Raw genomic sequence first — 13,861 nt, 5'->3', positions numbered from 1 at the left:
AAATCATTTGAGCAAGTAAAAGACAAAGACTCTTTAACATCCATGAAGAGAAAAATAACGTATTAGGTCTTTTTTTAAATCAGTGTAAGAATTCCCTTACTATAAAAATTCAGTAGCTCAGCAAAATACTCATTTTGCAGAGGAGCTGGGAAAACGTCTTTAACTTTGAAACTTCTTTTTCCTTCAGTTTCTCTCCAGAGATGATTGCTTAGGAATTGTTTACCACTCTTTAAAGGAGATACATTAATTTACGATCTTTTCCTTGAATTAAATGGGGCTTTTTATAACTCTTTGCTCTGATTTCTCTCATGAGTCCAACTTTAAAAATTTTTTTAAATATATGTAAGTTCTGTTGTTTGTCTACTACATCCTTTTCTTTCTACATACATAATTATGTATTTTTTGTTCAACACTTTGGTTTTCCTTTGTCATAGCTTTACTATTTACAGGTCACTTTGTCATGTGATAAAATCTCATTTCGCCCTTATGGCAACCATAGGGGTAGGTAGGTAGCACAGATGGATTAGATGAATGTGGAGGACGGTGGGTGATCAACCTCATTATCTTGGAGGTTAAATTTCATTGTAACTTAAAGGAGAGTAACTTTTTTTAACAACATTTTATTGTGAAAAATTTTAGACCTCTGGTAGAGGTAAAACAATTTTTCTGTGAAGATCTTTCATGCCTGCTACTTTGATTGCTACCTCACATATCTTGGAGGCTGTCTGGGCCCTGAATCAGGTACATGGATTAAAATATGCAAAATTGTCTCCTGGACATTTGTGCTTTAAAGCTTACTCAGCACAGTTTTCTAAAGAATATCTTGGCCCTCAGCCTGTCTTTAGCATTACCTCAGGATTAAGGTCCGCTAGGCTTCATTTTGGTGAGACCTTGTTCAGCTCAGTTAACACAGCAGTTGTCATTCTTTCTCTTAGTTGTGTGTTCTTATACTTGTGTTTCAAAGGATTATGTGTGCTGTTGTGATGGTGTAAGAAAACAAGCATGTCTTAAAGTATGCAGTTTCGAATATATTTTCTCGCTTTTTTTTTAATAGATAAGGAACAACAAGAAAACTGCCATCTTAGTTAAAGAAGTGAATCCTAAAAAGAAGCTTTTCTTAGTTTATAGACCAAATACTGGGAAACAGCTCAAATTAGAAATTTATGCTGATCTGAAAAAGAAATATAAGAAGGTATGTTTTCATTTGTACACTATGCTATTTGTAAATACTTAGAGCTTTGTTTATATGTAAAATTATTTTGTTAATTTTTCCTATTTGCTTATTGGAAAATTGTTTTCAGAAAGAATTTTATCAAGTTTTGTTACATTAATATTCTAATCTTAATGTTATCTACCATTAAGAAACTTGTAAGATGGTTATTTGAAATTGCTTGTGTTGTCAGAAAGGAAGCTTTCCAGCGCTGACTACAAAAGTCAGAATTTTTAAAATAAGGAATAGATGTGCAATGCAAATTCCTTCTCACCAACTCTTGGTTTTATTATGAAGCTGTTTATACTTTGCGATGATTTCTAGAAAAACAGTGAATGACCATGTATTTCCTAACACTACTACTTATTTTAGTTAGTATTACCTTGTACCACGATTCTCCTAGCCATTGTTACTTGTAAACAGTTAATTATAAGCCAGGTATTTGAAAAATTCGTTACACAGGAGGAACCTCACGGCAGAACGTGACATGTGGCCCTCAGATGCAGCCAGTAGCCGGGGCCGGGTTTTCTGTGTAGAGATGATATTAAGTTGTCTTTAGGGACCAGATTAGGCAATCAGTTTGTTTGAAACAATTCAGTTTCAATAGAATTTGTCTTATTTTCACAGGTAGTCTCGGATGACGCCCTGGTTCACTGGTTAGATCAGTATAATTCATCTGCGGACACTTGTACTCATGCTTATTGGTTAGTATTTTCATACTTCTCACCGTGTTTTCCAAAGTGTAATCACGATTGAATTAAACATGCCTTTACTCTTTAGTGATCTGTCCCTCTGAGGCCATGAACAGATTACCTGTTGTTAGGTGTGGTTCCTTCAGTCAGAAATACTTGTTGGTATTGTATAAACAATACTTGTTTATGTGTCCTCTGCTCTTCACTGAGGCTTTGTGACTTCCGAACAACTAGTGTCTGGTAGCCTGGACTTAACTACCACTCTTGGTGGTGAGGCTTTTTCTGCCTCCTTCCTTCCCCTCTTTCCCGCTTTTAAGCTTCCCTGGTGTCTCAACTCAGTTTTTTAAGGCTAGGGGACTTGGAGGAGACTTCAGAGATGCCTCCAGTAGCTCACAGCACCAGAAGGCTCTGTTGTTGAGCCCCGAGCTGATCCTGTGCTGCCACTCAGCTAGCCAGAGGCGTGCTCTTCATGTCGTATGTCCTGGCCTTACAGTGTCCACTTCGGGGTCTTGGAGAGGGTGTTGTGACACTCGGCGGGTCTGAATGCTTTTCAGTGTGCTCTTACCCATTAACTAGTTACTGGGGTATCGACGCGCTTTATGAAAAGGGATATGAACTATAGATCACTTTTAGCTGGATTTTTTTCTTTTTTTAGACACATGGGTAAATAAATTTGCTTTGATATGTGCAGTGTTTTTTGTTTGTTTTCTTTTTGAGTAAATTAATGCTGTTGCAAATTAACTTAGGAAAAGCATTTAAGATAAACTATTTTAAAATTTAGCCTACAGAAGTCCTCTTTAAAACATTTGCTTTGGGTTTTATCAACAAAAGTTCCCTAATACTGTGTATTCATCCTGAATTCATACTGGAGAGATATTTTATTGACAAATTATGAAAATAATTTTAACCATGAAATTTTGATATATCTTCCTTTTTCATAGTTTTTGATAAATTTACATATGCCTTTTCTGTTTGTTTTCTGAGCCATTTCCTACTTATCTGATTCACAACAATATATCGGTAGTTTAATACTAAAGAAATAACTGAGTATTTATAAGCTAGCATTAATATAGTAAACTAATGGATATTAAAATGACATGCTTAAGTAGATATCAAAATCAGTAAGTCAGCCCTTTTACACGTAGTCAGCCCCCAGAAATAACTGTAATTTAAAAAATCAGTGGTCGTACCTTACATTGGAAAGGGTAATTCAGTATGTCAAAGGGATTGTAGTCTAAGAAACTGTCAGTAAATGCAAATGATGCTGGTGCATTTTCTGCTTTAAATTTGGGTAGACCTTACGAGAGTCTTTTATGTATGTGTCTATGTACATAAATATTTTCCCCATCTCTCCTAGGCGTGGCAATTGCAAAAAAGCAAGCTTGGGTTTAGTTTGTGAAATAGGTCTTCGTTGCCGCACGTATTATGTACTTTGTGGCTCGGTACTGAGTGTCTGGACGAAAGTCGAGGGTGTTCTAGCGTCTGTCAGTGGCACAAACGTGAAAATGCAGATAGTTCGGCTGAGAACAGAGGACGGACAGCGGATTGTAGGTGAGTTTAATTTTGTTTTGGTTTGAGCTCTGAGACAAAATCAGATCCCGTTTTTTCTTATTTTGCTTCTTACATCTTAGAATCTTAACATCTGTTCTAGTGGTGGGGTGGAGCTTGCTTTGTATGTTCTTAAAAGGTTAAACAGAAGTCAAGCTTCTGAATGGACATGGTTGGTTCTGCTGAAGTTCTGATGTGGCCTTTTAGTTTATGCAGCTCTCGCTCCCCTCCCCTTCCACATTGTTGCCATCTTTACAGGTTCCTGGGCATCCAGACTAAGGTCAGCCTCTACCCAGGATTCTTGGAAGTCTGCCATTTTATGTTTATTGAGCCAGACTGACACTAGAACTCAAAGCCACCATGCCCAGAGGTGGACTGGAGTCCTCATGGATCAGGGCCAGCTGTGCCCACCACTCGCCCAGTTGCGGGCTTCCCAGGAGCCACCCAGTGGCTGCGCTTTCTCTATCACTTTGTCTTTGTTTCATTTGCAACAGCCTTCCTCTGTTATGGGTCAAAGCCAACTCATCAATATTTTTTTGACCCTGAAGTATTTTTGGTTATACGTTTTCATTTGGATTAGTTGCCAACACTAAAAAATCAAAAGCCTGGATTTCATCTGCTTTTTAAAAAAACCCAAACAGCAGCCCCTCTGGAGCCCTATTCCCACATGGAGGTGCCTGAAGCTCTCTTACCAGCGCATGCACTGTCCACTTTGCTCCCATCTGCCCTCTGACATGTGCCTGCTTCACAGTTCCTGCTTCAGTAAGCATTGGCGTGTACAGCACTGCTCTGTAGTCTTTGGGGTACATTAGTCCGTGCCAGAGAAGGTGGTGTTTGCGCATGTCTGTGGGCTGCAGAAGACAGTAGATAGGAAGGTACTGTAGTTGACCTTCTGTTCCTCCACCAAGAAAATGGTGTGACATGAAGACACGTGCATATGCTCAGGTATCTGTGGGTAACCCAGCTGAGGAATCTTGTGAAAGGAGTATTTCAGTTATTAGGTACTCATTTCATTTTTGTGTGAGTCTTGTTCATTACACTTAATATTATATTATGTTTCATTTGGAGTTGGCAGTGAAGTGTAAAGTATTGTATGGTTTCTCCTGGAAGCAACCTTTATATATTCTTGTTTCTATTGCAGGTTTAATCATTCCCGCAAATTGTGTGTCTCCTCTTGTAAATCTCCTGTCAACTTCAGACCAGTCTCAACAGCTTGCGGTCCAACAGAAGCAGCTCTGGCAGCAGCGTCACCCCCAAAGCATCGCCAACTTGAGCAACGCATAAGAACAGACAGGTTTCAACATGGATGTATCTGAAATGCTGTTGAAGCATATCATTTGCATAAAATTCAGGGACAGTTTCCAAAGAATTATAATTTTTTTCAGTTGTGCTCTCTAGTTAATTTTTTTGGGAATAAGGACAAACCTGGAATAGATAGCAGAACTGAAAATCAGCAGTGCCGATGGTGGTACACGTCTTTCCTTTTGCTTTTCCCATGGTACTTCCCATATGCTTCTACTTTGGGTGAGCAGAGGGGTGTATGCGCGTGCGTGTGTGTCTGTCTGTCTGTCCGTGAGTTTGTTAAAGGCTATGAACCACACTTGGTTTAAAAATGCTTGGAACTTCCCAAACCGGCTTTCCTTCGTTACACATTGCTCAGGGTTAACGCGGTCCGTCCACTATGGGCCTCCCGCTGCTGTGGGGGGTGCCCGGATGCATGTGTTTCCAGTCTATAAATAGAGAAAATATGTATTGGTTTCTTTTTCCAGCTTATTAAACACTAGGTTTATTAAAGCATGAAATGAAAGGTTGCATATCATGCATTCAGGTTCTTTTCTAGCTTTTGTTCTGACAGTGCATGTCTTTGAAAGCATGCGTAAACAAGATTAACACGGAAGTCCAGTAACAGAGAGAAACGTTTGTAGACGTATAGCATTGGTTATTGCATTTTTATAATGTTTATACCTGGGTATTGCTTCTGACCCTGTGAACCCTTCCCCACCACCCCCATTCTCCCTGACCCAGGTTTCTTGTCAAGGTAATGAGTACAAACTTTTTTTGTGTGTGATAAAAACTCTTAAAAGTTAATTTTAATGTATTAATAGTATTCCTAATGAGTGCTGCAAAAATGGCTACAAGCCTGCTCTTCTCAAAATTACATTTTCCTTAACTTAAAGGTAGTTTTAGGAAGAAGTACAAATCGGCTCCCATCTTGCAAAGTTTTTTTGTTTGTTTTTGTTTTTTTTTTTACTTCATTATCTTAATTTGCTTTGTCACTCATAAAAAAGGAAACCGTACTTGAGTTGTAAACTAGACAATGAGGAAACACTTGAGGCTTCTGCTGTATGTTTATTTCTTGTTATTGTTGTTACCCAGTAACTTGAATATTGTTTAATGTGTTGTAAGACATTGTAGAGTTTATCTCAAGCTGTTAACAATGGTAATGTACAAATGTGAATAGACACTTATCTATAATATGGGTAAGTTTTGTTTCGCCTATAATAGATGTTTTATAAAACAAGTGAGGGGACAATTGGTCTTTTTTGTTTCCTTTTTTTCCCCTTTTCCTTTTTTTTTTTTTTGGCTTGCACAGGTTGCACTATTGAAAAATTGAGATTGTATAAACCTGGTCAAAAGCTGCAAGATAGCACAATCTTGTAGACGTCAAATAAAAAGTTACTACTACCCTAACCGGAAGTGGACTCTTGTTTAGGCCCTCACCACCTTCAGAAGTAGCCGGTGACCGGGATTCTCTCAGCATTCCAGTAGCCTTATGTTGTGGCTTCAGACCTACTCCTCTAAAGTGAGGTGTTGAGGAAATGATAGTACTTCTGCATGTTTCTCAAGTTGAATTGTGCTCCTCTGTTACTTTTTAAACTTCTCTCAGAATCAGATGAGATGTATGTTAAGTGATCGAAAGTTGGGGCTTTCGTTCTCTGTTTCATTAAGCCTGAGTTTGGTTATGTCTGTTTTGGTTGTGTCAGGTTTACCATAAGTTTTCTTTCTTTGGATTTATTTATTCTTGATGCCTCAGAGGACAAAATGAGAATAATTTCTGTTCTTTGGCGTATTTTGCCCAGTGGATGCAACTTTTATCTTCAGTCTGGTCCTTCTCTCTCAGGCAGTGATTCATATGAATATCAACCAACGTCCCTTAGTAGGGCTGCTAGACCCAGCTGGCAGCCAAGAGCAGAATTGTTCTACCTGCAGTGAAATGTCCCAGGTCTTTTTTCTTTTAAGTCAGTGGCCCAGTCAGCTTCCTTCAGCATACTGAGGGGAAATAGAGCTGGGGACGGGAAGCATATCAAACCTGCCCTCCCCAGTGAGACAAGGCAGTGTTGGGGAAGACAGACTCAGGCGTTGGCTCAACTTCCCTTTTTTTTTGAGGGGGTTGTGAGGGGCGTGTCTGGTTTTTGTTTTTTTTAGCTAGGTATGGTTTTTCCCAAGCAGCATCAATGTGAGGATTCGTTAGCATGCAATTAGATGACCCCCACAATTCATGATGTAATGTTTGTTCTTGGAATAGCTATGTTGATGCAAAGGGGCACATGTATGTTTTGTTCTTAGAAGAACAGCTTTGTTTTGCTTTTTAAAAATAAGGTCCAGAAATAAGGCCTCTGAAAACTCTCAAAGAGGACCTCAAAAGGGCAACGAGTGTAAATGGATGGGGAGCTGAGGTGCCGCACGCCTCTGCCCTCTGTGGGCATGCGACACCAGGGCCTGGAGGACACAGGACCTCACACTGTGCCCTTGTCTAGGTCAGCAAGTTCAGGATGGCCAGCATGGGGAGCCCCCGGCATGCAAGGTCCTCTTCTGTCCAAAAACCCAATCCTAGCAGCTAACTCTCCAACACAGGTCCATGTATTTCAGGATCTGAGTGCCACATCGGAACCCAGGGGCCCTGTGGAACCGGACGGGAGTCCATTTGGCCTCTGCAATGCCTTTTCTCCCTTTCTAGCAATATGACTCTGAGCACAAAGATTTGATTGTAAATCATGTTAGTGTTTTCAGAGTTTACAGTGTCGATTATACTGAAAACCACTTCCCAAGTCCACAGCTGCTCAGATGGTATCTCGGGGGGAATCAGTGTTCCCCTAATTTAGCAACCTCCGTACTATAAGGTCTCTATCTGCAGGATAGTGGGCTTATCCAGATACTATCAATGGTGTAAATTCCTGAAAGTATTAACAAATATTTCTTTAAACACAACTTGATCAAAAAGTAAGTATCGTAAGCAGTTTTCCTTTTTTGCTGCTAAATTGCAGATACGCTCTCCAATATCTTTTCTTTATACCTGTATATAAATTAGCAAGAACCTGCATCCAAAGCAATGTAGTAGTGTGTGTATGTATATATATTTATTCCAGTCCAATTAATTAGCATTTCAGAAACCTTGATGAGTTGCAACAGTAAACCTTTTATTTTTATTTTGCTTCATATGTAAAGGTAAAAGTTGTAGATTACCAAGATCCAAGGAGTTTAGAGGCAGTTTTCTGCCTGGAGCCCTTGGGCCTTCATTTGCTAATCTCTGTGTGATGCTATTGGAACAACTTCCAGCAGGTTTGACAAGAAAGGGTACCAGGCCAGCATTTATAGTTGTGTAATGGGGGCCTTTCCCCCTGCCCCTCCACTTTCCAGTTTAGCATGAGGGGGAAAAAAGCAATAGGTTAGAAGTAATTGATGCGTTTCAATTTCTGAAAGTAGGAGCAGAGACATAGTATTTTCCCTTTGGGTCCTTTTCTTGATAACGATATTGAGAGGAAGGTCCCTATCTAAATACTCTCATTTTTGAAATGAACCTGAGTGATATTTGATGGTTTCTAAGAATGGTGCTATGTAAGGGTCACTGTTAGGCTGGCATGCAGTTAACACGTTTGGTTAGTTCAGGCATCCCAGTAACAATGGCAGCCCCTGAGATGATGGCGTTTGACTGCCCTTCTGTGTGTAGGGTCTCCTCGGCCAACAGCACACCCTTGCACACACACTGTGTGCTCACTTAGCTGCCGGAGTGCAGCAAGCTGTCCATGTCTGCATGGCTACTACAGCTGCAGCAAAACCATTTGCAAAAATCCCTCCCCTAATTGGCTGCCAATGTCTAATACAAATGCGGTCTCTTTGGGGCTGTAAGTGATGGAAACTCATCTAGATACCTGCAACTCAAGCAAGCTAGTCCTTTTTTTCTGAGTACTTGAGGTGAAATCCAAAACCCACCTTCTAAGTTCATACTGTACTTATATACATATGTACATAAATGTGTATATAGAGAAATGTTGACTTGTTTTGAATTCTGACTGTAAATATTTCTTGTAAATTGAGATCCCCACCAACTCGTTTTTCCCTTTTCCCTCCTCCTTTCAATCCTATTTATTCTTTTCTTGACTTCCCATATGGGGCATCTTAACTTTTTTTTTTTTTAATGTAGAAAAGTATGAAAACTTCTTAGTTGAATTTGTTCATATATTTGAGAATTCAGTTTTGCATCTTTGCTATAGAATTCCAGTGTCTGTTTTGTGTTAATGTTTTCCAACATGCCTGATTGTGTTTTGCATTTTTATTACAGATTTTTACTGTGTGCAATGCATTGTATTGGGAGGGGATGTCCTTGAGTGCAATTTCTGATGCTGCCATTATATGATTATTTCTGCTCATTTCTGTTGCTCTTTCGAAGCTATAGTGAGCCTGATGTTTTCACATAAAAACAAAACTCTTCCCAAGACTTCCTTTAAGCTCCTAACTTCTTCAGTGCATTAGTGATCAAACTTAGCTCTTCAGTAAACCCGTCTTGTTCCTACCTTTGCAGCGTTTCAGACCTGCACCAAATTCTTCACCTGCATGGCTCTCCAGCTGAGAGGGAAATCTTGTCGATACGAACAGTGATTTAGGACCTGCTGCTGCTGCAAATTTTCTATGTTGCTCTGAGAAGTCAGGCCTGTACTTTTAACTACAAATAGTAATCAGAAGTTTATTTCGCAGTGAGCACGGGTAATCTGCTGCTGCTCTCACCTGTTCAGGAGATTTAGAGCAGACGGGGAGATAGGCCTAACCATGATGGTGTCCATGCTGACAGGTGACATTAGTGTACTTTAAAGAACACTTGTCCTCCCAGAGAGCAGTGCAGCTGATGTGCAGACTTCCATGGGCCGTCAGCTCACAGGTTGATTCTGTGCTGAGGGTAAAACCAGCAGTTAACTGTGGAAGGAGTGGCCTGCACGACCCCTGAGCTGCTCTCACCGTTGCTGGGCTATTGAATTATCTGGACTGACAGCCTTAAGCCTTGGAGCTGAGCAGGTTAAGGCATTCTTAATGATGAGTGTTGCCAGTAGGGAAGATCCAGGCTGGCTCCCAAAAATGACGGCCGCCACCACCCGTCCGGGAGGTAAACGCTGGGCTTTTATTACTTACAGATTTTGCACCTTTAAGATGTTCTTCTTCCAGAACTTTCAGGGAAGATTGCCATGAGCATTTCTTGGGCCTTTCATTCACGAACACATTTCATTCATTACTATTGAACTTGGTAGACTTTTTGAAAATTTCAAAGTTGTCTGCATTTGGGTAAGTCTTGGAACCTCATTTAGCATGAAATTGCGCCTGCCCAAGATTAGCTGCAGGATAGATTCCTGTTCAACCCGCCTTGCCCGGCTTTCTTCCTGGGCGCCTTGGAGTAGTAGGACTGCAGTTTGCAGCAGCAGCCGTGTCCTCTGCAGCGAAGTGGCAGGACACGGGTAAGCTCAGACTGTCCCTTGAGTGCAGAGTCAAGCAAGGGACGCAGTCTGGGAAAGTCGGTTCTTTCTGATTCTTGCAACTCTGGCCTCCTGAGTTGCAAATCAATCTGTAGGCCCCTTAAGCGAGAACTCCTGCTTCTCCACTTTCCTGCCCTGAGGGCCTTTCTTGCTATGACAGTATTTGTGGCACTGAAGAGGATACAGAAGCTTGCGCCTTCTTTCTGACTTCCACTTTCTGGGGCAGAGAGCTTTTTTTCTATGTAGCACATTGCAGTCTCACCACCATCAGAAAAAACCATCCTATTCATGGTTTATACTGAATTTGCAAACTACTGATATTATTTTTCAATAACCACTTGTATCTCGCATCAACCATGAGAGGTGGGAAGAGGTACATGGTATCTCTGCAATAAAACTTCTGCCAGGTTCTACCTCTGCTGAGCAAAGGGTACTTTTATACGTAGGTGTAGACCTTCCTCCCTTGTAACTGACTCGGTGCGTCTTGAGACAACACGATGGAGTCCAAAGACCATTTGAAACAAAGGTGGATGTCAATTCTTTTGGCTGTTCTTGTTTCCTTGTCTTAATTCTCCCTTTTGATACTGCTCCTCGGTTTTGAATGTCCGTCAGTGTATGAAGGGTACGCACTGTTCTGATGACACTGCTGCATTCAGCCTTCCGTGGTGACCCAGGACCAAGTGTCCAGAAACGATTGTTGCCACCATTTCGATATGTAACTTTAAAAATGGGGTCTCATGCAATACAAATGTATTGGGCTGCACTTAGCGAGGTTTACCCTCGCAAGTAAAAACGATCAACCGTGAAGCATAACAAATTCTGTATTTAGTTACTGTGTTTTTTGTTTTTTCTTTCTTTTTTTTTTTTTTTGTAAGATTCTTAAATAAATGAAACCGGCTAATCTGCTGCTTCTCTCTTTGTGTTTTCTTTGTCTGAATCCAAGCTGTCTCAGTGCCACCACACTCACCTAGAGAGTGGCTTTTGTGTTGGCGTTGTACATCAAGTGCATTATAGGAGACTCTCTGGGTGTGGATGAGATGGAACCCAGCACTCGTTAGAGCAGAAAACGTACTCAGCTTCCGTTAGCACTGGGCCTGGGCTCAGGTCCTGCCTTTTGCCACTGCTCCTGAAACTCAGGTCACCAAGTGCCCTCCTTGAAAGGGGCCACAGAACAAGGAGAGCCACGAGTGCTGCGGGACTTGGGGTACAAGACTTCCTGTTTCAAAGCCAGAAATGTCTGGTGTTGAGCAACCATCCAGCCTGTGAGTCTCAGGTTTGAACTCTCCTTATGAAGAAACAAACCACTGCAGGCAACGGGCATGGACTGTTGAGCGCTTATGAGTAGTGTGTGCCCGTCCTGTGGGCGCTTCCTGTATTTGTCTGCAATCCTCAGTCCTCTCGTTTGCAGGTAAAGGTGCTTTGCTCGGAAGCCATGAAAGGCCTTTTAATTTCTAATGTTTGTGGACTCGGTACCTGTGTTTAATACTCATTTATTCAGGAAGTGTTTAATAAGCAACTGCTGTTTGTTGAGTATTGGGCCACATGCAGTCCCCGGGAATGATTCCTCTTGGGTAGTGAGTTACTCTAGCATCAGAGACTAAACAAGTGAGGTGGTCCCGGGAATTAGAAAGAAAACATCAGGAACAGCACTGCTGGCCGACCTGAGGGTGGGGGCCCCAGGAAGTGATCGACCCTTGTGCTGGCACCTGATTGCCTGGAAGCTGGGCTGGATGGAGAGAGCAGTGTGACAATGTCACCCTGGGACTGAGCTCTCGGCTCAATGACAGAATAACGACTGGCCAGCAAGTCCAGTCAGCTCCTTGCACTGACCTGGAAAGCCAGAGGGTTTGGGTTGGAATGAGGGAGAAGACATCTCGGAAAGGAGGATGGTTTGGTGCTCAGTGACTAGATCCTTTTGCCCCACGTGTGAGCACCTTCGCTCTCACTTTAGAGATGAGCTGGGCACACAGGTCTGCAGTGCGCGACCCCGCAGGTGTTCAGGTCTGCTCCCTCCACACCTGAAGAAAGGCAGTGGGAGGGCGGACGGAGTGACCGAGGGAGGTTTTTAAAAGTTTGGAATATGGCTTGTTTGGGAGTCCTCTCTCTGGGCTTTGAAATGCTCCAGAGAATCATTCTATTTGTAGCTTGCAATGCTTAAGGGAATTGACTCGAATGTGGAAAGGGTGTTAATGTTGAGGGGAATTTAATCTGTCAAATACATACGATCATGGAGCATTAGTTGAAGAACAAGTGAAAGGGAGTGTTTTACATTTTAACTAAAATCTTAACTAAAATATTTGTAAGTTGAGCCTGAAGACTGAAAGGAAACGTAGTTTTTAAATGTATAACCTTAACAAATTGAGTATTAATTTGAATAAGAAATGAGAGACCCGACTTCATGTAGACCTTCCACATCTTAGCTGAGTTTTTGTGTCTAGTTTGTTTTGACTTTGCTTCCCTTCCATGTTTTCTCTGTACTCAAGTCCGGCTCTCAGCCTTGCCATGTGGTTCCCTGGGTCCCCAAACCATTGACCTTTGGGCCGGGCCAGTTTTTGGAGGATGGGGGGGCTGTCCTGGGCACTGTAGGATGTTTAGCAACATTCCTGGCCTCCACCCACTAGATGCCAGCAGTACACTGCGCCTACCCCTAGTCGTGACAACCCAAACCGTATCTAGACATTGCCAAATACCCCCTGAGGGACAAAATCGCCCCTGGCTGAGAACCACTGCCCTAGGCAAATGAGTCCCAAAGAGGCAAAAAGCTGGTGATCTGTGTGCACGCGCATAAGTTTGTGTGTGTCACACAGAGGATGTGGCCCAGACATGAGGAGGCACCACCCCTGAGATACGGAAAATACAAATGTTAACTGGCTGGAGGTTTGGAGTATGTACCATACAATTTCCATAAGTATGAATATTTATCAGCTAGTCATTTGAGAGCATGATGTAAAGAAGCCATCTGTGGAGGCCTTTCTGGAGAGAAAGGAGGCTAAAAGAAATGTGCAAAATGCTTATTTTTAGAGTCCAGTTCTCAGCAAGTTGGCTTCATCCTCCGAAAGCTGCCCACTCTGGGCGTCAAGTGCATTGTTGGGTTAGGAGAGGCAAGTGCCATGCTGTTGGTTCCAAATCATTGTCGTCTAGTTAAGAATTACCAGCAATTATGCAAAGGGAAGATGGTTAGGTGGGTCTGGAATACTTCATTTTTACCTTTTTGGGTGGGTTGTTTGCTTGAATTAGTAACACGGGCACATGACACATCAACAGGCAGATGAGAACATACAGTAATCACTTCTCTCTGCTCCTACCGCTCGACCCCCACTCTCCTTTCCAAGGCAGTCATTCTTGCCAGTTTCTTCAGTTTCCTTTCTTGGGGAACTTTAGAGGGTAAATTTTTTGAGTATCACAAAAAATGCTCTAGCTTCTGCTGTTTACTTTTGGTTCCAGGCAAGATTCGTTTTCACAAAGATTTATGTGCGAGCCCTTTAATTACTGGAGAAATCCAAACGAATAAGTTACTCATTGTAGGAAATTGGGGACTGCAACAGCGAGAATCTTCAGTAGAAAGGCTAAGTGTTGTGTGAAGATAGCCACTGGTTAGAGCAGTAAGAGGCCCCCCAGAACCCCATTTCATCTCTAGTCCTCCGTGAGATGATACTATGCTCTCAATTCCT

The 13,861-nt window shown here is 41.9% G+C and overlaps 1 protein-coding gene across 2 annotated transcripts in view; it reads left to right on the top strand.

Annotated features, from left to right (window-relative positions):
- SBNO1 (strawberry notch homolog 1) overlaps nt 1-6,141 on the top strand; it is a 43,881-nt gene extending 37,740 nt beyond the window's left edge. For both annotated transcript variants that reach the window (XM_019734050.3, XM_019734049.3), the window contains exons 29-32: nt 1,055-1,192; nt 1,838-1,914; nt 3,260-3,453; nt 4,592-6,141. In XM_019734050.3, the coding sequence (XP_019589609.2) occupies nt 1,055-1,192; nt 1,838-1,914; nt 3,260-3,453; nt 4,592-4,734 (552 nt within the window). In that variant the 3' untranslated portion in view covers nt 4,735-6,141. The remainder of the gene's footprint in view (nt 1-1,054; nt 1,193-1,837; nt 1,915-3,259; nt 3,454-4,591) is intronic.
- Nucleotides 6,142-13,861: the final 7,720 nt, after the last annotated feature.

This window comes from Rhinolophus sinicus, chromosome 9 (assembly GCF_057876585.1).
Source record: "Rhinolophus sinicus isolate RSI-liver-muscle chromosome 9, RSI-T2T, whole genome shotgun sequence".
Classification (NCBI taxonomy): domain Eukaryota; kingdom Metazoa; phylum Chordata; class Mammalia; order Chiroptera; family Rhinolophidae; genus Rhinolophus; species Rhinolophus sinicus.
The sequence above is the reverse complement of the archived record's forward strand: the minus strand, read 5'-3'. Positions and strand labels throughout refer to the sequence as shown.